This window comes from Pogona vitticeps, chromosome 1 (genome assembly GCF_051106095.1).
Source record: "Pogona vitticeps strain Pit_001003342236 chromosome 1, PviZW2.1, whole genome shotgun sequence".
NCBI lineage: Eukaryota > Metazoa > Chordata > Lepidosauria > Squamata > Agamidae > Pogona > Pogona vitticeps.
Genome location: NC_135783.1, coordinates 36528423 through 36546728, shown reverse-complemented (window position 1 = coordinate 36546728; position 18306 = coordinate 36528423). Strand labels below are relative to the sequence as shown.

Sequence of the window (18306 nt, the reverse complement as noted above, 5' to 3'; positions counted from 1 at the left end):
TTAGTTTATTTGAGAGACAGTATTGAAGGGAGCTTTATGGACACTATTTACCACCCAAGAAACAATGCATGGGGTTATAGATCAAATAAAGTCTGAACTCTAGGAATAGAGGTTTGGATTTTTTTTCACTAGAGCTACTGCATTTCACTGGAATTCCCCCAGCCAAAATTCTAGCACCTGTTGCCACAGATCCACATCCTCAGATGTGTTTCACCATATGTAACCTGAGGCCAAGCATGTTCTTCTTTACAACCATTACAAAGAGGGAAAATGGATAGGACTTGCCAAGTTCTGTGGGAATTACAAGAGGTTGTAGATTTAAAAAAAAAAAAAAGCTACCATGTACTCTGAGGGCTGAGAGGATGAGATGGCTGGACAGTGTCTGCGAAGCAACCGACATGAGTTTGATGCAACTCCGGGAGGCAGTGGAAGATAGGAGGGCCTGGCGTGCTCTGGTCCATGGGGTCACGAAGAGTCGGACACGACTAAATGACTAAACACACACACACACTCTGAGGGCTTGGATCTTTTGGCTGCAGGTCCCAGAATAATGGCTAGGGGAGTTTCTGGTGAGTTGTGGTAGCTGTTGTGAAAATAAATACCAGAAACTTCCATGACTCTCTCTCTCTCTCTCTTTGAAAACACTAAATGTAAGCAATCTTATTTTGGACGTATCATGAATGCAAAATGCTCCCTGGAAAAGACTGTAATATTAAAAAGAGTATGAGGAAATCAGAAAGCGGAGTACTGAAAATGAAATGGATTGATTCAGTAAAGGAAGCTATGGATTTTAGTTTGTAAGCTGAGCTGAGCTGTTCATGATAGGACTTTTGGAAGTCATTAATTTATAGGATTGCCATAAGTCATTATTTACTTGATTGCACATAGTAACAAAATTTCATGAACTAGAGCCTAATTTAATATAGCTGTGATTCTTCGGCAATATATCTGTGGACATATATGGATATATTGAAAAAAATGGTCCAAAAATGCAAGAGAATCTGATATATATGTTATAATAATCCTCTTTCCATATAAATGTGACTCTTTTTTTGTTTCCCAAATCGTTTGGCCCAAAACACTGCAGATAGTGGGGAATAATAATAATAATAATAATAATAATAATAATAATAATAATAATAATAATAATAATAATAATAATAATAATAATAATAATAATAATAATAATAATAATAATAATAATAATAATAATACACAGCCAGATATATAAACTAGAGATGGGGATGAATATAAAAACGGATCGCTTTTTCTGATGAATACAGCTGATTCATTAAATATTTGCCGATCTGTATTTGTTGGTTCCAGAGACTCCCACGAATACAAAGGGACAAATATTTACCCATTTTTATTTGTCCTTCGTATTTAAAACAAAACACCATTCTGCCTACTAGCCGCCAATCAGCTGAACGGCGGCAGAAAGGCAGCCACCACTCCACACAGCTTACGCCCTTCCTTTCCCTACTTTAGGCCCCACCCCACCCCACCCCACTGACACCCTCTTACCTTAATCGCTGCTGCCGAGGTCTTCTGGCCTTGGAGCCTCGCATGTAAAAATGGAGACTGGCTGCCCTTCACAAAGATAGCGGCTGCAGCTTTATTTAGGGTAGGGAAGCTGCAGCTGCCATCTTTGCAAAGGGCAGCCCGTCTCCCTTTTAACATGCTGTGGCTGCGAAGACCTGATGGAGACCTTGGCAGCAGCTATTAAGGTAAGGGTGTGTTGGTGGAAGTGGGGTGGGGGCTACGGTAGGGAAAGGAAGTAGGTGTGTAGGTAGGCTGTTGTGGTGGCTGGCTGTGGGGGTGGGGGTGGCTGCCTGTTGGCTTCTGATCAGGTGATTGGCGGCCGATAGGCAGAATGGGCTTCTGTGCCATGTGGTAAACACTCCTGGGGGGAGCCAATTTGTGGGTGAATAACTTGGATGGCTGATATCCAATCTTCACCAAAGTTGGCAGGCGTGTTGGGGAAAGACATAGGAAGCTCCATTGTGATTCTGGAGTCTCTAAGTACCTGGGGGTAACTTTCCTGGGGGGGGTCCTCTTCGTGACTATACAACTCGGGGGTCTGTGATCTAATGTTCACCACACTTTCAGGAGTTGTAGAAAGGCGTCTGAGGAAGCTTCCCTGCAAATTTGGTGTCTCTAGGTGCTTAGGGGCCAGTTTTCTAGCAGTTTAAAGTGCAGACGAATCGACAGATCAGTCCGTCGATTTGTCAAATAATATTCGTATATTTGTATTTGTTGATCTGTTAACCTTGATGAATAACGGATCAAAACGAATTGCCTTTTTTTATTTGTCCTCATCTCTACTCTAAACTACTGTGAAGTGCTTTATTTATGCAATGGTTTAACTTCTTAGTATACCTCTTAGTTGTGTCTCTTAGTGCAACAAACTTCACTTGGAGTAACCCTTATATTTTCTGTACGGAATTATCTGGACTAGAAGGGGGAGGCAGGGCTGCTATGGGGATAAGGCTGAAGGATGTTCTGTTACATGGACAGATGTCTCCTACTGCATCATAACATATTGCCAATAGAATCTGTTTTTCTGATACATATAGAACACACACTCATTTACTAAAATCTGATCTGGAGACAAGATACAACTTTTTACATAATACCAATTACTTTAAATGAGACTGCTTTTCTAATTAATTTATTTACGTATTTCCTCTTTAGGACTTAGATGGTAATCTCCTTGACTCCTGGGAAGGAGTGAGAGTTCAATGTCTGTGGTGCTTGAGTGATGGAAAAACTGTTCTGGCATCAGATACACACCAGCGAATTCGGGGCTATAACTTTGAGGACCTTACAGACAGGAACATGTAATTAACTCTTTAATGTTCTCCTGCTTAAAGTAATCGTATTATACAATTAACCAAGCATTGAAATGAACTTTGATTTGTATTTTGCATCCAGTGCATGTGCCAATTAAAAATGGGAATTGCCAAAAACTCACCCTAAATGGACAGATGCTAGTGCAGATGTGATTGGGGCCTTTGTATTTGTTCATTTCTAAAACTAAATGATTCTGAGATTGTGTAGAAGCTCCATTTTGATTAAAAATTATAGCTCTGTTTTTTTCTGGTGTTTTTTTTTCAGAGTCCAAGAAGATCATCCAATTATGTCTTTTACTATTTCAAAAAATGGCCGGTTAGCTTTGTTAAACGTAGCAACTCAGGTAAATGGATGGGGCATTTGATGTGTGTGTTTATAAATACAACAGTTCCACTTCAGTGAGTGTTGGCACATGTCATTCTTGCTAAAAATCACTTGCCTTTTAAACTAATTTTCCATGTGTGTCTAGTTGATTTCTGCTGTGCTTTTCTTTTTTCCCCATAGTGTGTCTAGTCCCACTTTGTTTCCAAGATTGAGCAAATACAGTGGGCCTGGTTGACTATGTTGCCTTTATGTCTTCTTCTCTGTGACAAGAGGGGAGAATAAGAGAAAGAAATAAGTCTGCATTTGTTCCCATTACACTATTACAGGCTCATGATACTACTATTTTTTTTTCTCAAAGCCTAGTTCCCTTAATTTTTCACAGTACTGCTCTAGTAGGCCATTTCCTTGCTTTGTAAGAACAGGAGGAGCACGAGGGAAAGGGGAGCAGCTTTGGATCAGGGGAATGATCACCCAAGAAATTATGGTTGGCGATAATTCTTGGCTTTTTTTAGTTTAAAAGACTGAATACAAAAATAGTAAAAATATATTAAAACAGTCTCTCTCGGGACAATGTTTTTGCTTACTCAGACCTTTAAAATAACTTCTGCAGTCTGGGCCTTTCAGTTCTAAAATTGGTATGCTTTAATTTTAGAATGCTATTAATTTCACTTTGCCGTACTTTATATTGCTCTTATTATATTGTTTTATATTACTTTTTATTTGTCTGTAAGCCTCTAGCAAAGAGAAGTTTGTTACTGGACAATTGTACAAACACCTTAAGTAAATAATACAGATAAAAACAAGCTGCTTATGGTGTGTGAGGTTGTCTAGTTTTAGCACCCTAATTTCAGTATCACTTGAGGGTTTCTACTACATTCAACTGCCTTTGATTTCTCCAACCAGAATAATTGTTTAGATCCATTTTATTATGTACACAGACTACAAATTGCTGAGGTTAAATGCACCTTGCCAACACAAACCAGTAAATTCTGGGCATTTTAATAGATACAGTAGTTGGTATTCAGTTTTTAATACTTCTAGAATTAAACGAAATTAAATGCTAAAATGGCTCTCCCAATAATGAGTCTGCCTCAATTAACAGTACAGCAACAGGCTCCCGAAATGGAAGAAAGTAACAGAATGGAAATTTGATTTCCAGAAGTTAGGCAAGCAGAAGGCATGTACTCCCGCGTTCTCCTGCCCCTCTGGTCCACTTTAATTAACTTGCAGAGGAAAGCAATAGCTTTGTGGTGTAGTGCTTTTGCATGCAGAAGTTTCCATTCCCGATGTCTTCAGGGTGGCCTGGAAAGGACCCACACTTAAACCCTTGGGAGAGCTAGTGACAGTTAATCTAGACAGCTTGAACTAGATGGACCAATAGTTTCAATGAATTTCCTATTTTTTCTCTGTTCCTCACCCCTGAAACCTTCCCTGTGGATTTGCAGCCTCCTAGGTGGGATCTTGGATGTGTCAGTGTATGAGGGATCAGGGAGATATGGGTAAAAGCAGTTTGTGCAAGCTATAAGTTCCTCCTTCTCAGTTTTCAGTAATCCATTCTCACATGCTAGCATGTACTTGACTTCTTAGGTTATAGTATGGGTTTCAGTAATGAACAAATGTAGTGATCTGCATTAGGAAGAATGGGTAAATATTTTGGGTGAGTGTTCTTCTGCTGATATACGTTTGGGTACAACCCATTGTTTATATACATAAAATGGACAGATGGTTCTGGATTAGATCAGTTTGTATTCTCTTCCATCTAAGCTGTGGGTTTTTTTGGTAAATACTGAAAACAAATTATGGAAAGCTATTGTTCCATTATAATAAAATGTCCCACTTTGCTCTTTGTTTTCAGGGAGTTCATTTATGGGATTTGCAAGATAGAGTTTTAGTGAGAAAGTACCAAGGTGTTACACAAGGGTTTTACACGATTCACTCATGTTTCGGAGGCCATAATGAAGACTTCATCGCTAGTGGCAGTGAAGGTAACACTTGTTTTTGAAGACCTGTGTATAATTTACATGTGTATGTTTGACATATACAAATACTGAATGTGTACTTTTGCATTATAAAAGTGGATGTTCGTTATATTTTCCATAAAAAATAATAATGCTGTTCACAAGGGGTTCCCTTCAGAGAAGGGTGGAATGAGTGGTAGGATGTATGATGCTGTTGTTGATGGCAATGACTGTAGTTTTGATAGGGAGAGTGTGATATATTGGAATGCTTTTTCTCAAATGGCTCTCTAGTGAGGTAACAGCCTTTATTTGGTACAGGTTTGTCTACCAAAGGTAGGTGTGGTCATTGCAATCCAAATGAGTTTTATCATCTCAAATGTAATTAGCTGTGGTGAAAGAAACAAAACTTATATCCTGTCATAGATCTAGTATATCCAGTAATTTTTAATTGTGAGCAACCTGAAATAATCATGATTATCTTCTGACCATTTCATTGTCAGTTATGTGAGTAACATGTTGACTCACTCTCACATTCTTGTTCTGTATTGTTAGTAGTATGGTTAATTAATGCAACATGTGGCTTACTTCAGTCTTTGGTCTCAGCAGGAGAGTAATTATTGGTAGGTTGTTAAAAGAAAAAAAATTGAAGCGTTGCTTCCTTTTTACCTTTAATTGGTAAACATTCACCTGAGAATAGTACCATTATTCAAACCTCTTATGTTCAGTGCAATTGCCATTGCTAATAGTCCTTATACATGCATTTAACTCCTTTCAAATATTACCTGACCCAGAAGTGTCTCGTCAGCTTTTATTGATTTCAGGTGTATCAGTATATCTATACATCACTGAGGACAGCATGGACAAGTCACTTAGTTACAGCCTACTGTTTGTTTTACATGAATGTGCAGATTAATTTATCAACTTAGAACAGCTTTTTATTTTTTTCATTTTCAGTGTCTAAAAACTACCCAGCTGTAGTTGAAGCTGATGGCACCTTATTTAGATTCGGACTGCCTGAGGCTGTTGCCTCTTTGCACTGAATTGTTGCAAATGTGGCTGCTGTGAAAGGCTCTATGTACAAAAAAAGTAACAGATTTAAATGTCATAACCTCTTAAATGTAAAGGTATGTTCTCAGCTAGGTAGGCGTTTCACCTACCAGCCCAAACATCGAAAGGTCTGCCCTGGGATCAAAGTTCACATCTGACTCTGTGTAAACATAAAATAGCATAAAAGCTCTCCTCCTGAGAGTAAGTGCAGAGTGTTATGACCTGAAGGTGAATAACATGTTTATTTTGAAGCTACACAGAGTGTATGTTATGGTTAGCTAAAAATTGGAAAATTAAAAATGGAAATACAAGCAGGACTGTTTGGTACAGTTTACATGCCATGGCAATTTTATTTTTTAAAACTCTTCATGAACCAATTTGGACAGAAAGCACATCTGTCAAATGATCTAGTAAGTAGGTCTTAATATGATTTGCAAGGCTTGGGAATAGAATGCAACATTTCAGATTCTAATCATCATGAAGATTTTCAGAGAAAGTCCTAGTAATAGTTGTAGTCACTCTTGTAGATCTTGACATTCTTTTTGTAGAAGCTTTTCAGAGGAAACATTTATGTATCCATCAGAAGTGTATTGCTGTAAGATATTAGCACTTACCAGAAATGCTCTTCCCATTAGCCATTAGATGGGATAGTCACAGCTCCTTTTGTTAGTAGATGCATGCCCAGTGACAGGAGCAACAGTGGCACAGAGTAGGCTTTTGTGTGTAGTATGTTAATATTATCAATAAAGTTATAGGTATACATCTGTATTAAAATGCATTCTAGCAGTTTAAACTGATCTTAATTCAGATTTTTGAAATGAATCTTTCTTTGTCCACGGATACATTGATTGTTACCTGTTAGTAGGGAGTAATTTGGATGTTACATCCTCTTTTTTCCTTACTGCTGCATGGGGTGAAATAAAGAGTAGGCTTTGACCTTGCTTACTACCTTCCATGCAGTGGTGAAACCCTGTATAAAGGGCATGCATGCAATGCAGGACATCCTATATGTTACATCCATTAAAAAAAAACTTCAATATCCAATCTTAGTCAGATTCTACATAGAGGTGGATAATATGTGGCTTATATATCAAATGCCTCTAGGACCCTTGTTGATCAACTTCCCCAAAGAGTTAAGGGTGAAAGGGCTTGCATTATTGAAGACAAGACTGTTACAATTATTTTTTTCTATTTTTTTCTTGAATTCCTAGCCAGTTCCACCTGTGATGGCAGTGGTCAGGAATTGCAGTCATCACTGTTTGAGAAGGGTGCAACCTGTACCATGTCTCAGGGAGGGCAAAACATATCACTGGATCCTTGGAGCATGCCCGCTTCTGCCCAAGAGGCTGTCAGAAGTATCATATGGAAGAACTGTGGAAGCTTAGGGCATGGTTCAATCCTGACATTATATTGAAGTCTTGGGAGAGAAAGTAATGTCTAAATTAGCTTGTCCTTGGATAATACAAAGCCTGCTTTAGAATATAACATGTTCCAGTTATGTATATCTTCATCTTGCAGAGATGGTCAGTACTTGCTGCTAATTTCAGTTGTTTTGTTCTCTAAAATCACTTCTGACCCTGTGAATTTCTGATCTTAAAAAGCTCTTCTTGGTAACAGCCCTGCTCAGGTCTTGCAGATTAGAGACTCTGGCTTTTTTTTTAATTGAGCCAATCTAGCTCATGTTAGTTTAAATACATGATTTTAAATGTGGGATGACTGTGGGAGGAATTTTCCTGATGCTGTTGTTTGGTAGACTTCTGTTGTTGGACATGCATGGAATGTTAACATGGTGGAAACAGTCAATATATAGATAAAACCATTTTTGCTTTAGACTATGGCTTAAATTGTAGGATGGTGCTCATCTTTCTTCAAACTTGTCTGTCTTAGATCACAAAGTATATATTTGGCACAAACGTAGCGAGCTGCCAATTGCGGAGCTGACGGGGCACACACGTACTGTCAACTGTGTGAGCTGGAACCCGCAGATTCCATCCATGATGGCCAGCGCCTCCGATGATGGCACTGTTAGAATATGGGGACCAGCACCTTTTGTAGACAACCAGGATATTGAAGGTAAATAAAATTAATTTTTATGGAAGAAGCTTGCAAGATTCAGTTATAGTATTTTATTCATTGTTAATATTTATATTCCATTTTTCCTCCACTGAACTCAGGGTAATGTACATAGTTCTCCGTTTGAGGTGAGGAGGCATTCAACAGTGGGTTAACTACTACTGCCCAGAGTAGAGATCAGCCTGCTGTCCATCTCTACCTGGCACATCAAGGAGGTTCTGAACTTGTTCAGATCTGGACTTGGTGAAATGGAGTCTACGTCTAGCCCTGTTTCAAGCCATACATGATTGCTTCAGCCATCCAGTTCTAGACCCCTTGGCATCTCCCAGCAAATCACAACATTTTACACCTATCCCCTACTATGTCACCAAATAGAGAATGAGCAGGGCAGAAACTAAAAACGCCCTTAACTCTTCTTGGAAGTAGAGGCCTCTATATACTGTCTTCTCATATTTCTAATCTCCAAGATGCTCTGGAAGATTAGAGCAGAACAGTTTTGGCCATGAAGGCCCTGATTCTCAAAAATCCCCATAGCAAGTCAAAACATTTTTCTCAGAGTACTGTACTGCCTCTACATTCAACATCTGGATCCTTGACAGTGTCTAGCTGCTGAGAAGAACACCTTCCTGGAGCCCAAATAAACCGCCTCCAATTCATATATATAGGACATTGCAGAAGGCCTTCATTAGATGATACAGATAACAGTCCAGTGCCAAATGGTGGGCAAGAATGAACTCATGGGATTTTTACAGGTGGCTTTAATGTGGGTCTTCACACCCCATGCCTAAAACTTTCAGTTCTTTTCCTCTCTGCTTTCTAATAAGAGCAATAGTCAACTCAGATCTCTTGTACACTTGAAGAGATTCCTTAGAGCAGTGGTTCTTAACCTTTGTTACTCAGATGCTTTTGAACTGCAACTCCCAGAAACCCGTCAGCACAGTGAAGGCTTCTGGGAGTTGCAGTCCAAAACTCCTGAGTAACCCAAGGTTAAGAACCAGTGCCTTAGAGGAATGCCACTATTAACATCCCTTGGAGTTTAGAGGTCACCATCCAGGACCTTATGGGGACTGTTCCAATTGAACTTTCATTAAAACCACTAAATCAGTAATTGCTTTGATTCCATTTGTGACTGAAATGTCAGCCTGGATGTCAGAACAGAGCCACATTATATCAAATACCACTGGTTTGCATCCCAGAAAGATAATGGAAATCTCTGTATAACCCACCTTTGTCAAAAAGCAAACACACATTTCCACAGATCTCTGTCACTTGCTTTCCTTTCCTTCTGCTCTAAGTCCTTTCACTTTTCTGAGAGGGCCTAGCAAAGGATGGATATGCATAGAGGACCAGTTTCAGACAGAAAAGTAGACTGACATTTAACTTGCTTTTTTCCATTTCTCCTTGATGGAAAAGGGTTCAAGTGCAAACCCTAGAAAGATGACTCAAGGCATGTATAGCTACAGAGCATGAATCAACACATTTACCTAAACACAACATAATTTAGCTCTTTCTGTAGGAACAGTGATTAGATCTACAGTACTGCTTTTCCCATCATGTGGACCTCTCACAGAAATACATGGCTACTGCATGCATACCAAACATGTTCACTACGTATTACAAATTGGATAATTTTACCTTTGAATAGCCAGCTACAACATATATTTTTCTTGAGCCACTCTTTATCCCTTTGAACATGTGAACTTAGATGATCCAGATACTTTTGTTGAATACCTCCACAGAGCAAGCTGAGAACAAAATATTGGACATTTACCATTAAGGGTCCTTCTGACTTTGCTTAATAGAGTACAGTCGTTGAATCACACTTCACATTACTCTCTTGGCTTACAGATACTTGATCTTGTTCTTGATCCTAGGTTTGTTGGTTCCCTTTGTCTTCTTCTCCAGCTAAGATCAAACTGTTTTCTGGCCCACTCTATTTTTAAATCTGTTGAGCAGTGCTGTGTACACAGAATATGATAGATACTATAGTTGTTTGCTTACTTTGAGTGGGCTTTCTGTATGCCTTTTATGAGTAAGAATATACATATGTATATTCATATTTTATTGATGACTTTCTTAATACTTTTTTTTTACATTTCATATTTTCCCCCTTAGAGGAATGCAGTAGCATGGATAGTTGATGGTGAATTTGGAGCAGACGACTTCTGTTTAACTTAAATTTAGTCGTATTTTAAATGGCTTGGGATTTGGTGCAAACAAACATGATTGATAGCTGGACAGACATGCTCGTCATGAAAACAAGAACCATTTCTGAAGCCCAACTGGGGCCAAACATTTTACCACCTTGCTTCATAGTAAACAGTTGAGATGAAGCACGTCGTTAGAACGTTGTTGGACACCATGTTGAAGTAAAAAACCCCATCGGTTGTGAAGAACTGTGCTACATTCAGGCTAACCATTGAACTCCGTATATACATTTTTCCCTTCTGCCATTTTGTCAGGCAGACTACTGTTATTGTTGCTCTTCTGTGTAATGAAGTTTAAATGCTTGTTTGGAAATTCTTTTATTTAACAGTTTAGAAGGCTTGATAGAAAGAGTGCTTTAGTCTGAAGAGTACATGTTGGATAGGAAAGTATTTCCTTCTCTTGTTTCTCTGAGTCTCTCCGCCTTATTTAGCTTTGGATCTTTGCAGCTTGGTTCATGGATTCTAGCCTTGCTCGTCGCGCAATATATTTAAACCCAGATGTTAAACCAGTGAATGACATGAAAAGCACTCAGTATCACATTTGACAAAAGATTTTGTACTTTTCACACAGCTTGTTGCCCTGCAAGGGGGTTAACAGCACAATTTTTAAAAGATAAATTATTTATAGCATTAAAATGATTTCATTTGTATACGTTTGGAATTTAAACCAGCTTAAAAAGTGTCATCTACAAGAGAATGCAGTATAACCTCTGGAGTGCTGTGTAAGACAATTTGGCTGACAGGAGTTTTACACAGACTATTTAAAGTATTATTTTAAGGAAGAAACTTTGTTTACCGACAAAATGATTTGAGAGCTTTCAGAAACGCCAGCTAAACAATTACAATGTAATTTATGTTAATAAATGAAAATTCCAAATTGGCCTTAACTTGTGCAATGGTTCTCATTTGAAACATAAGATCAAAAATGAGGGTACTACTTGTAGCATTATCTTCAAAAATCAGTGAGTTGGCTGTATCTTGTGAATTTACTATGTACATTGTACAAACTTTCCATATCACACTTTTCCCCAGAACCATTTTCTGAGGTGGTGCTGTCAATTGCCTAGCATTAGAAATTTACCATTTAACTTTCTGTGTGCAAAAGACATGTAATAAAATTCTTAGAAAAGAAGCCTGATATTTGCCCATTCAGCAGAATTTCTCCCTTCTAGATAAAAGGTGGAAGTGCACTTAAGTCCATCCTTAAGTGTAAAATGAACAGAAAATAATGAAAGAATAAATGAATCCTTTTGACTCCAGCTTAAGTAGATTCCAGAAATGAAAAAAGTCTCTGACTTCTTGAGGAGAAAGACCCACATATAGAAGGAAAATTACCTTTCTTGTGCATGTTTTGTTTTTAAATGCACAGATTATATAGTGAGGAATCCCTTCATCCCTTCACTTGCTACTTTTTTCTTTTAGTATTATGATCAGAGGCTGCTGACTGAATTTCTTCAAATACTGCCAAAGTAGAAAAAAATGGTATTCCATGCACATCATGTAGTTGCTTAGTTTTCCTGGACACAGAACACCATTTTCATAATCCAGATAGATATATATGCATTCATAGATGAGGTTTATGAATAAATCTTTAATAACAGGCTTTTCTGCCATATCCTCTAATGTATTTGGGAATAATTTCATCCATACTTCAGCTCATCTCATTTGTTTATTTTTTATAATTTTACTTTATATTTGTTTTAGCTGATCATTCACACACATTCAGCTCATGACTTACACTTATTAGAAGACTTAATGGTTTTCTTTATGGCAATATAACATTTTACCTTTGCAGATACTCCCATTCTGTATCTCAAAAGACTTTAAAGCTGGATTACTTGACATGCTTCTGGTACTGGTTGCTAACTCAAAACTATGTTAGGAGATTGGAATGGAAGCCAGGAGCAGACAATCAGATATGTACCAGCGTAATTTACACTACCTGTTTTCTGCTTGCTACTAAATTTGGTATTAGCATAGAACCTGTATCAGTGAATAAAATCTAAGCCAATAGTTTTCCTTACCTTAAAATGCGTAGTGCCTAAGGGAAATTAATTGGTGCACCAAAATGGGCACATGACTATTCTTGCTTTCCCTTCATTAAGGTATTCCTAGATTAATATTTTTAATGGATATAATTACTTGAGTTCAGAGCTGAAAGAGGAAAATCTGTTTGGGAAGTGATACTTCTGAATTGAACTGCATAATGCAATTTTAAAAAGATCCTGTTCAGATGAGGTAGTTAAAATCCTGGTGCAGCCTTGTTGTGTGTGACATGGCACTGAGCCAAGTAAAACAAAATCAAGAGTTGTCTGACTATAAAGATAACCACCTTTATTAACATTGCTAAGATTCCTTGTTGGTGAGCAATCTACATTTTTCAAATACTGTATGTGGATTAAATTGTACAGTTGTAATATTTTAAATAAGCCTAGTTAATCTGTTGTTTGAAGGGAAGAAGAGGTGGAATAGGTGTATCTGTAATATTCATTTTCAAGCATTAGAATACATTTCTACTCTTGGCTGTAAATATTGGAGCAATTGCTAGTGGTTGGCGTATCTTAACTCTGACCATAGGAGACGATTTGTCAGAAGGGAGATTCATTTCACCTTAGTTTTGTATACCCATTAGTTCCAAAATAAGTGCACCAGCTATAAATCACTATAATATTTTGTCACAAAGGTTCTAAGCTTATCAGGTAAGTCATTTTTTTAAAAGTAGGAGCACAAAAGGATAAATGCAATTTTATTTTTACACACCCCTTTAAAAAGTCTTGTAAATGTGTGGCTTTGTTCCCTTGTTTTAAGTTCTTAGTTCTTATATGAGGGGAACGAAATAGATATTAATATGAAGCCCTTGGTGGAAAACTACCCAATTTTGCCAATAAGCTCATTCTGGCTTCCAAGCAGGTATTGTTGAATGTAATTTAATACTAGATGTGTAGTGCCATCTTAACTAAAAAAATAAACCTCCCTCCCCAAAGAAAAGAAAAACAATGGCTTTAAGTTAAAATATTCTCTCATACCAGTCCTATGCTGGCAATAGATAAATTGGGGGGAAGGAGAGATTATTTTTTTTAAGTTAACAGCAGAAGAATGTCTAGTTTGTAAATTTGGGGTAGGAATGAAAGGGAAAGAGAACCAATTTTCACTAAGACTTGGTGCCCTTGTCAGTACCCCAAAGCACACAAGTTGCCTCAATTTGATGCATTTCAGATGAACTGTTAAAACTGGAGTATCAATCATATATTATATATGGTTAAAATGTAGATTGCATTGGCTCGAGTCCATTTTCAGCTGCCATAGAACAACTGCTCATTTGACAGACAATTAGTAGAATTTTGGAAACACTTTGACACTTTTTGAACAGGGTGGACTTAATTGATTTGTGCAGTGTTGTCTGCAGTAGCTGCTCTAGTTGCTGGAACACAAACTAGAAACCCATTTCCTGTTTGCTGATTTCAGGTGATCTGGATTCAGCTGTGTATGTGTGTATGTGTGGTATGAATGCGTGTGCGTGAAACAAACAGTCATGGAACCAACTGTTCTAGGTACATGTCATGTTTTACTGCATACTTTAAGTCATGTTGTGTGTATGTGAAGTGTCCTCTAACTTTAAGATTTTGGTTAATACCAATATATTTTTATAAATTTGAAATTCAATGTGCCCCATCTTTTAAGTGTTTCATTGTTAGGATAAATGTACTAGATTTAATTCTTAACACTTCTCGGCACAGATGGAAAAAGTTATCGGCTCCTTGAAAATATATGAGGAAGAAACAGATCCTCAAAGCATGTGTGTACTTACAAACCAAGCTGTAGAGATCAAGAAAAGAACTTTTATTGTTCTCAAATTTCTAAATTGTCAAGATTTATATGGAGTTGTGGTGGAACTAGTTAACACTTAGAGCTTTTGGTATGTAATGACTATTTGCTATGGACTGATATTAAATGTTTCAAAGGATTGCGTTCTTAAATTTTCTGGATTTTTGTTACTCCTCTTGGATTATATTAAGTAGCTTAAAATTTCTTTATTACATTAAAACAAAAGAAATTTGGGTCTCCATATTTATTTTCACTTGTTTTACTAATTATTTACAGAACACTTTAACTTTTTATTTTATAAATATGTAGTATATTAAACATATCTCTTACAATGTTCAATTCAAAATACATTAATTCCTGATTATTTGTTTTTATTGGGGTTTTTAAAAATTACACTTTTCCATGTTGGTGCGTAGCACTTAACAAATATTTGTATTCCCTTTCTTTCCAATTCAATAAACAGAATGAATAACTGGACTTGAATAGTTCTTAGCCTTATAAACCTCAGTGCTATGACTGCCCTTTTGGATTTCTATTTCATAGGGATTACACAGAAACACTCTTGAGACAGTATTCTCTGTAAAGGCAAAAGCAGCCAAGCTATGATGTATGTTCAGCCAAAGTTTGAGTTCTATGCTGGAACAAGACAGCCTGTGACTTGGGCTACAGTATAGTCGGATCTCCAGTGTATGCCATTGCTCACTCAGTAGACTGGGGCAGCCTTGATCCATATGCTCTAAACTACAACCTGCTACTGTACTGCTTTTATGTCCTAGGCATCAAAGTACATGTTTACTATAACTTGCCATATCAAGAAGTTTGTCAAGTATAACTTACTGTTCCTACAGTAAGGACTGGTTCGGGTGTAACAGCTTGTACCGCTGACGGGCATGAAAGGCTGGTGATACATGCAAAGGGAGAGGTCTCTGTTCACTGTCAGTCTTTAATCTTGATAGAGGTAGAACCATTTACATGCTCTTTCAAAGTGCAAGTAGGAAAAACAGGTAGTCACTGTGTGATAGTGTACGCTTAAATTTAATGTTCAAGGGTATTATGTGGAGGAGCAGGGAAGGGCAAAAGTTCTGCATTTCTTTTACATTTTTGTTGAAACAGTGAGTCACTGCGTTTTGACAGGACTTGAAAAAACACCCTGCTGATACCTTAGCAAGAGTTTAAAAGAAATGCAAAACTTCTCACTCTTGCTTGCCCTCCAAAGGAGACAAGTGAACATTTCCTATTAAGTGGCTTCTCCAGAGACTAGAGCAATCTTATCCATGCCTGAAAAACAGTTGCCTCTGACAGAGTGCCAGAAAGATGCCAGTAGAAGCACTGTGAGGCCAGGCTGGTTTGTGGTGGCATTTACATCATCTGGTTGCTGGCAAATGGAGCAATCAGAGCAGATCAAACAAACAAACAAACGTGTGTAATTAAGTACTAAGTAAGCTATTTGCAGTACACAAGTGTCTTCCTTATCCCATAGTTGAAACCCTAAAATAAATCCAATTTAGAGTAAGCCAGGTAACTTGTGCATTTAACTTCTGTGTACACCTGTTGCTCTCAAGGCTGCATAGGAAGCCATTTTGAAAGAGGAACTTCAAAATATAATTTGATGTAGATTTAGATTAGGCATCCATCAGTCTCGAGAGACTATGGTAACGTGCTCTGTATGGAGGAGTGATGTGAGACCCTGTAAAACGGAAATGGGCCAAACCTCCTCTGAATCAAGTTGTAGAATTAGGGCTAAGTTTTCTGAGAAGTAGCCCTTGAACACAGAGGTATCCTCAAAGATTTTTCTTGAAAAATCAGGTGTTTCAAAGGAATAAATCCTTTTCTCATTCCACAGTTACTGATCAAATTAAAATACCCACTAGTGAATGATCTGGGAATAAGTGGTCCTATATATAAAAATGAATCACAATGAGCTCAGTTCCCAAAGTTTAAAAATAGAGGAAGGGAGCCACCCAGAATAGACGTGGTCTAAATTGGTGGGATATAAATTTAGTAAGTAAATAAAATGAAATGGGAATTGTATTGAACTGTGCAATGTGGGGCAGGGGGGGAGTACAATTCATCTCTATTTCTTTATCTCCAGCCAAAGCTTTTATCAGTTTGGGGGGAAAAAGATGATGCTTTTTGGAAAAACTGAATGGCAAGTGTTTAAATCCTCTTTTGCATTTGATTTCCTTAGCATAAAACACATGAAGTCACCTGTGCCAATCTCAATAGAAGTACGATACCAAGGTATCTCTCCTGCACTGTAGAGCTCTTCCATCTAGCCTTGTTATTCTACATTTTGCAACTAATGCTTTCTCACTTCAAATATTTTTCCCACCTCTAACCTAAAGTCATTTTCTTTGGACAACAATTGATTATAACTATGGCATACCAAAGTAGGCTTATCAGCTATCTTGATCTATTACTATCCGCACAATGAACTTGCATCGCATTTCCCCCACCATGGTGGCCTTAAACTGGTTGCCCATTTGTTTCTGCATTGACTTCAAGGTGATAATGCTTACATATAAAGCCCTAAACCAGCGGTCCCCAACATTTTGGGGACCAGTGACTGGTTGAGGGGTGAAGGCGTGTTGCACTCACGGGGGGTGTCATGCTTCCAGGGGGCACGTCGCACTTGCGCACATGCCAGGCAGATTTATAGCCCGAAATTACCTCAGCTATTCCTCCTTTCCCCTCCCACGCTTGAAGTTGTGCCTCTTCCTCCATCAGGTTTCCCTGCTCTGACCCAGCCTTGTCTCTTAACCCTACAAGCTGATTTTCTGGCTCCATCTCCTCGTTTCGTTGTCCTTTCAGTATCTCTTGGTTACAAAGAAACGGCCATGACAAGTGATCGTGCTTGGCTGCTTCAGTCCCTGCCGCTCCCGCCTTGGAGTGGCTGCTTGGCCCAGTTCTCAGGACGCGTGCCCCCGGTCTCCTTAGCTCCTCCCTTGCCTTCCATGATTTTTATCGCATCTGTTCCCCCTCCTTGCTTCAGTACCCGGTGTCTCTATTTATAAGCAACCAAGCAAACAAATAACCATATCCCACTCCCCACCCACCCTGCCTCTCCACCGCCGTGCGTTGTCTCATGGTTGCGCGCCTTCTTTGGCGGCTGTCAGGAAAGTGGCCTTTCCCTTCAACACACCTGCCTTTTCCCAACCCCAGTTCCCATGCCTTGGGTGACAAGGCACAAACGTTGCTGCCGGTTTGGGAGAGATGGAGGGGAAAAAAGAGCATGCCAGCAAGTGCAGGGAGGGAGACCAATGGGGAGGAAGATGTGGAGTCTTCCTGTGATTCCTGCTTTGTCCCCCCCCCCAGACACTGCCACCTTCCCCTTCAATTCCGCAATGTGATGGGTTAGGCAGCTCGTCGGAGTAGTGGGAGTATGTCAATCTGATGAGTTTCTTGAAATGTGTGGGCTGTCAACCTAGTATAAATCTTGAATAAGTTTTCCAAGACAGAGTTTAAGAACCACATACAGTGCTGTACAACCACAACAGATGTAACAGTGTACCTAGGATTGTACTTGATTTTTCTTATTTCTTTCTTTCTTCTTTTTCTCTTTTTCTTTTCCTCATCTTGAAGTATTTGTCTATTGATATTATATTTTATATTTTTATATATTTTTTATATCTTATGTATGTTATGCGTGCTGGAAGCCGCCTAGAATGGTCATCTGACCAGATAGGCGGGATAAAAATACAATAAATAAATAGGATTATCACATTGGTGGAATTAAGCTATATACACCAACCTATTTCCTTTCCTACATTTCCTGTTTTCTCACCATTAAGATGCCGTACAATTAAGTTATGATTCTTTTTGTGTACAGCAACTCTCCTAGTAGAACATCTTTGTTAATGTTAGTAAGCACAAGAAGATGTACACCATCTTGACTGCTGCTATTGATGTCAAAATTCAGGCTGCTTATTGCTATGTAAAATTTGGCATTGCGGGGAGAACATTGTGTACAGTAGTAATATTGATCCATTCCCTGGTGTTTTGAATAAAGGATATAGAAG

General features: G+C 38.4%; 1 protein-coding gene across 3 annotated transcripts in view; it reads left to right on the top strand.

Annotated features, from left to right (window-relative positions):
• Positions 1 to 14764, top strand: part of WDR26 (WD repeat domain 26) — a 45533-nt gene extending 30769 nt beyond the window's left edge. For 2 of the 3 annotated variants that reach the window (XM_020786612.3, XM_072990854.2), the window contains exons 10-14: positions 2695 to 2840; positions 3118 to 3196; positions 5033 to 5162; positions 8070 to 8255; positions 10371 to 14764. In XM_020786612.3, the coding sequence (XP_020642271.1) occupies positions 2695 to 2840; positions 3118 to 3196; positions 5033 to 5162; positions 8070 to 8255; positions 10371 to 10396 (567 nt within the window). In that variant the 3' untranslated portion in view covers positions 10397 to 14764. Of the gene's footprint in view, positions 1 to 2694; positions 2841 to 3117; positions 3197 to 5032; positions 5163 to 6089; positions 6260 to 8069; positions 8256 to 10370 lie in introns of all 3 variants that reach the window. The other variant, XR_012083916.2, reaches the window with a different exon arrangement.
• Positions 14765 to 18306: the final 3542 nt, after the last annotated feature.